The following is a 6,236-nucleotide window of genomic DNA, read 5'->3' on the forward strand; positions in this document are numbered from 1 at the left end:
ATTTAAGAGAAGGTAATATAGAAGTCTAGGCATCTACAGGGCTTATGAATGGCTGGTTTAAGTGGCCACTTTACACACTGTGTAACATTCACCACTCTGCCCATAAATATGGGCATATTCAAATGAACATCTACATTCCTTCGATTCTTTCATCTATTGATGTTTGCGAAGTTAAGGAGCTGAAACCTTTATTTATACGGGTGAGACTCATCTAATTGAATTATTTCACCTACATACTAGGCAACGCCTGAAAATGTTATTTTTTCAATTTCTATACTTCTTCATGGACCAGGTGGATTAATCAACAATATTTTGAGTTTGTCCAAATATTTGTAGACAAGGACTGGATTCAACTCTCTGGGGAGCTGTTTATATTAATATATTACGACAGAGATGAAGAACATTTAAGAGTAGGTAATATAGAAGGTAATACTTCTATATTACCTTCTCGATGCAAAATATTCGTAGGTATTACGGTTCGTGCTCAAACTTACAGTTTTTGTCTAGATACTATGTAGGCTCATGTTGCATCATAGCCATACAAGAAATAACCCCTTGAGAGTAGAATCCAGCGTTGTCTACAAACATTTGGACAAAACAAAAATATTATCTCATCTTTAGAAAAGCAAAATAAGGCACTGTAATCGCTAATGTAGTAAATATATTATCCACCTAAATTCGGAGTGCCCCGATATAATCCATTGAGAATAAACTTTATACATAAATACGTAGAGATCGAAATCCCTTACACAATATTTTATAATCACTAGGATTACGCTGTCTAATATGAACGATTTGGGGAAGCCATATTAGTCTCTAAGGACTTATAATTCGGTAGCAACCTGCCTCAAGGTTTACAGCTCATTAATTACATATTAGAGTTACGAGGAATGTGAAAATCGAGATATTTATCGATTACGTTGGGGAGGTATTGGATAATGGGTAATAAAATGTTTTTTTTTTAAATTAAGCTAGTGCTAGTATACAGTACTATACAGAAACTAAACAGAAACATGTTTTTCAAAAAAAAAAGAAATTGAATTAGTTAGTTACTTATTTTATTTTTAACAAATTACAACAGGGACGGAGAACATTTTAGAGAGGGTAATATAGAAGTTTTTTTTTTTTTTAAATATGTATAATAAAGTCTAGTAGGAGAAGACCCGTGCTAAAGCAGACTAACATATATGTTTATTTATAGATCTCCATATAAATACACACACAAGTGTGCACCCTTATTAACAAACATACACACATACACATACACACACACATACACACCCTTATACACATACATACACACATACACATACCTATATACATACATATATGTATACATACATATACATATACCGACATAAATATTCATATATATTTACACACACATATACATAAACACCCATACTTACACATACATACATTTGTATATAAAATAAGTCTAGGCATTTACAGGACTTTTGACCTGTCATTGGCTGGTTTAAGTGGCCATTTGAAACACTGTGTAACGTTCACCATTTTGCCCATATTTGAACATCTATAGGCAACACCTGAAGTCAATTTTCCAATTTCTATTATAGGGCTTATGACTTGTCATTGGCTGGTTTAAGTGGCTACTTCACTCACTGTCTAACATTCACCATTTTGCCCATGTTTGATAATCCATATTTCTTAAATTCTTCCACCTGTTGATTTTAGTGAAGTTAAAGAGCTGAGACCTTTATTGTTGTGACCACTTAAACCAGCCAATGATAGGTCAAAAGCCTTATAAATGCCTAGACTTCCATATTTTCTTTTTTTTAATGTTCTTCATTCCTGTTTCAATTTGTTGATTTTAATGACTCCCTAGTGGGTGAAATCTAGTCTTTCGTCTTCAAACATTTAGATCAACTCAAATTATTGTAACTTATTTTATTTCCTAAAATTAAAATATACAAAAACACGTTTCTCAACAAAAACATGATTTTTCAATTAGTTACTCATTTCATTACATAAAATAAAAATATGCAGTAACACGTTTTAAGAGAAAAAAAATTATTTCCTTTTTTTAATAGGTACTTTTAATAAAAATATGCAGAAACACGCATCAAAAACCTTATATTTTTTGATTATTTGGTTACTTATTTTATTCAATAAAATACAAATAAACAGATACACGTTTTTCAACAAACATCTTATGTTTTTTAATTATTTGGGTACTTGTTTTATGTAGTTTGTAAGTATTGCCTGCTAGTTATAAAATATTTTGATTGCCCTAAGGTAGAGTAAGTTGTATATTAGTTTAATAATTTTATTTGGTTGTCTTTGTAGTTTTGTTATGCTTGTCTTGTTGCCAGTTCCCCAAAAGGCAATTATGTAGCTCAATTTGCTTTTAACGTAAGCTTCGTACAACACGATTTTTTCCTTTTTTGGTTCGAGGTCTAATTTTGTAGGAATGGCTATGTAGTAATGCAATTACTTCAATGAGTGCGTATATATGTTTCGTGGACAGAAACATGGGCAAAGGGAGAGTGTTACATAGTGTGTAAAGCGGCCCCATAAACCAGACAATTATAAGTTATAAGCCCAGTATATACCTGAACTTTCATATTCCCTTCTCAAAAAGGTTTTTTCTCCATATTGTAATAAAATTTTAAAGTAAGAACTTTTATTGTGAAAAATGCCTCGTTATCTATTTTTATTACACTGGCAGCACTGTTGTTGCTGTCAACTGTCATTTCATACTAACATTATTTTCACTTCTAGCCTCAAATTGCCACAATATTTATAATCCAACTATTTTATATTTTGAAAATGTCGGAAGATAATAATGATGAATTAGTGGGTTGTGAGCTGGGGACGTGCGATTATTGGGACAAAGTTTACCAAACTGAATAATCAACTACAAACGGCACGGAGACGTTGGAGAAGTTTGGTTTGGCGAAGACAGCCTCATGAGGATAGCGAGATGGTTTCTGAAGACGTCCTTAGTTGACAAAAAAGACCCCATTATTGATTTAGGTTAGTGATATTTGACAATATTTTGGATTTGCCCAAATGCTTGTAGACAAAGACTGGATTTCACCCCCTAGGGAATTTTTAAATAGGTACATAGAGTGGTACAAGTACAAGTACAAGTTGTATTTTTTTCTCATATTTGGGTTTTCTACATTGTTAAAGGCAGGTTTTTTACAAATTTACATGTACTATTTTACCTAATAGTATCTTCGAATTACAAGATGTAAACCAATTTCCTTATTAAAATATATAAATTTTTCCTAATTTTTATATCTTTACCCATTTACTGTCTGGAAGACCTTTTAGGGTGGAACTGCATACTTAACTCATTTTGTTTTTCATTTTCTCAAGTAAAGTGACATTTATCTCTTTACCTCAATGCCACAGATATTTAATTTAATTTTTATTTATTTCACATAAAACTTATATTTTACCTCACTGAGCATAACCATGTCGAGGCATTCATTTACATTATTTTTTTATATGTTCTAGTACATAATAAATAATATAATATAATAAATTACACTGTATTGATATAAGCATAAAATATAAATAGCGAACATGCAACAATAATTCCGAGTTCAAATATATGTACTACTGTTTTGGTGGGGTGACCATTTCAAGGCAGTTCTCGGGACCCAAATCCAGAAGCCATTTTTAACAAATAATTTGAATTTCTGTTTATTTGTATTAATTTTTAAATGAAGTGGTAGAGTGTTGTAAATTTTGGGAGCAAGATACATTCTTCGACTCCTTTGACATGAGTCTCTTTCGTGTATTTTTTTTCCTTTTTTATAATATGTACGTATTGAATATATTTTTGTAATGTATATGTTATATTTAAAATAAATAAATTGAATTGAATTAAATTGAAATGTGACTGGTGACATTATTATTATGGATAACTTATATAGCGCCATTTTCGTAATAAAATACCTCAAGGGCGCTTTACATACTGATTTTATTGTTAAATTAATTTAATTGAAGCTTTTAAATTTGTAATCTAATTAAAATATTATACACATATACACTATACTAGACATATTACAATAGAGATGGAGAATTTTTTGGAGAAGGAAATATGTAACACTCAGCGTAACATTCACCATTTTCCCTATGTTCTATCCTCCATATTTCTTCAGTTCTTCCACCTGTTAATTTTTGTGAAGATTAAGAGCTGAAACTTGTGATGTTTTTTATTTATTTGTACTTTTACAATTTATGTATTACTTTTTTTACATTAAAGATAATTCGTCGACAGTTCATGTCAGAACTATGGGGCGGGAAAATTAAAGCACGACAGGTGGAGCCGACAGAGAAACTTGGAGGCTGAATGTGGCCACCATATGTTTCAGGAGCGGACATGGAATAATGAGGATGATTATGTTAAAAGTCATTTTTAAAATTCCAGGATGTGGAAACGGAATGAGTTTGGTAGAACTCTCGAAAGAAGGCTTTACGAATCTTCTGGGAGTAGATTACTCGGAGCTTGCCATACAGTTAGCATCTAGAGTGGCTAAAGAACACAACTTTGATATTACATATGAGGTAAGTTTCTTTTGTTTAACTCATAGTGTAGTAGAAACATATCACCACCGTAGTTATTATGTTATATACAGGTGGGGCGAATGAAATGCCTGGGTTTTGAAAATCCAATGCTCGGCCTATAGAGGGGTAGAGAGTTAGCTGGGATCTCAACATGACCGTTACATAGTACCGTTTTCAGTTGATGCCATGATTTGGACGGATGAGCACCGGGGCTACGCTGTGCGCACTTTTGTAGAAAACAGGCATTCGGTATCGCCACACAGAGAGCACTCCACCTGCACTTCAACATTCCGCGTTCTCTTTCGATACCTGACGGCAAAGCAATCAAATGTTGGGTTCGTGCATCGGAAGAAACTGGATCCACAGTAAGTTAACTGGAAGACCCAGAACTGTAATAACATCCGAAAATGTACAGTTAGTGAGGGCAGCAGTCGAATAGTCACCGAGGTGTTCCGCTTGGAAGCATGCATTTGGTCTTTAAGGAGGATTCTGCAAGAAAAATTTATATTCAATCCCTACAAGATCACGATTGTTCAAGAATTGATACTCCTTGATCATGTAAACCGCGTGTGTATCGTCTTTATGGTACTGGAACTAGACAGTCTCGTGAATCAAAGAATAGAAAAACATTTTTTATTAGAATTTCCTTTATTTTCCGCTTATTTACAAGTATAACAGTAACAAACAGGGCGTAGATGTCAACTTGCGAAGAAAAGGCATATAAAAATAGAAGAAACGATGTCCGTATGCACAGACAGAAATACGGCATTCTATCTTCTCCACCGGCCCCCGCGGGGGAACGGCGTTAGTAACACTCTCCACTGGCCTAACTAGCAGTTGCCAGGGATGGAGCAACCTACATTTTACATTGAAGATGTATAAATGTAGAGGAAGCAAAGTATGTATGTAAAGACAGAGTGATTTGGCGTTCTATCCTCTCTGCTTACCCCCACGGAAACGGCGTGATAGTTTGTATTGTTTTTTGGTGTTGTTTGTGTTTATTTTTCTAATATACTTTTCTTTTTAGGTTTTTGATATTCTCAATCAGGAGATCAGCAAATATGAAGGGAAATTCAAAGTGGTTCATGACAAAGGGACTTACGACGCTGTCAGCTTAAACCCTGAAGATCCTAAGGCCAAACGATTAATGTACATAGATAAAACATTCAATCTTTTGACAGAAAAGGGAATATTTGTCATCACTTCATGTAATTGGACGCAGCACGAATTAGTGGAACATTTCAAACATAAATTTAATTTGAAGGAAGTGTTGCCAACACCACAATTTAAATTTGGCGGAAAAGTGGGGAACGTTGTTACATCTGTGATATTTGAGAAAATATAAAATACTTTTTTTTATTCACACTTGTTTTTTTTGTATGTCCTAATCTTTCAAAACCAGTACTGAATTTATTAATATTGAGAGATGGACAATGTCTTTGGCTAGTAAAAAAATGGTTTAGAAGTTTTTAGGGGCTTGTGACCTGTCGTCAGCTGGTCACTTTCGACACAATGACTCATTTGCGCTTCCAACAGGGAATCTAACATCAACAAAGGATTCAAGCTTTTTACTTCGCTCAAAAATCAACAGATGGAGAAATTGAATTAATGTGGATGTTTAAATATTGGCAGAATAGTAAAATACTGCCAATGATAGATTATCATCATCTTTTCTCTACCCGCATCCAGTTGTG

General features: G+C 33.4%; 1 protein-coding gene across 1 annotated transcript; it reads left to right on the forward strand.

The window, feature by feature from the left end:
* Window positions 1-2,710: 2,710 nt before the first annotated feature.
* LOC148283213 (EEF1A lysine methyltransferase 2) lies at window positions 2,711-5,907 on the forward strand. Its single transcript, XM_088223834.1, is given in 4 exon segments — window positions 2,711-2,869; window positions 2,872-2,997; window positions 4,406-4,542; window positions 5,570-5,907. Coding segments are annotated over 4 exon segments (660 nt in total). The 5' UTR covers window positions 2,711-2,790; the 3' UTR covers window positions 5,888-5,907.
* The last annotated feature ends 329 nt before the right edge of the window (window positions 5,908-6,236 follow it).

The sequence above is a fragment of the Micrasema longulum genome, unplaced genomic scaffold (genome assembly GCF_059751315.1).
Source record: "Micrasema longulum isolate JH-2025_06_02 unplaced genomic scaffold, ASM5975131v1 h1tg000252l, whole genome shotgun sequence".
In the NCBI taxonomy this organism is placed as follows: Eukaryota; Metazoa; Arthropoda; class Insecta; order Trichoptera; family Brachycentridae; genus Micrasema; species Micrasema longulum.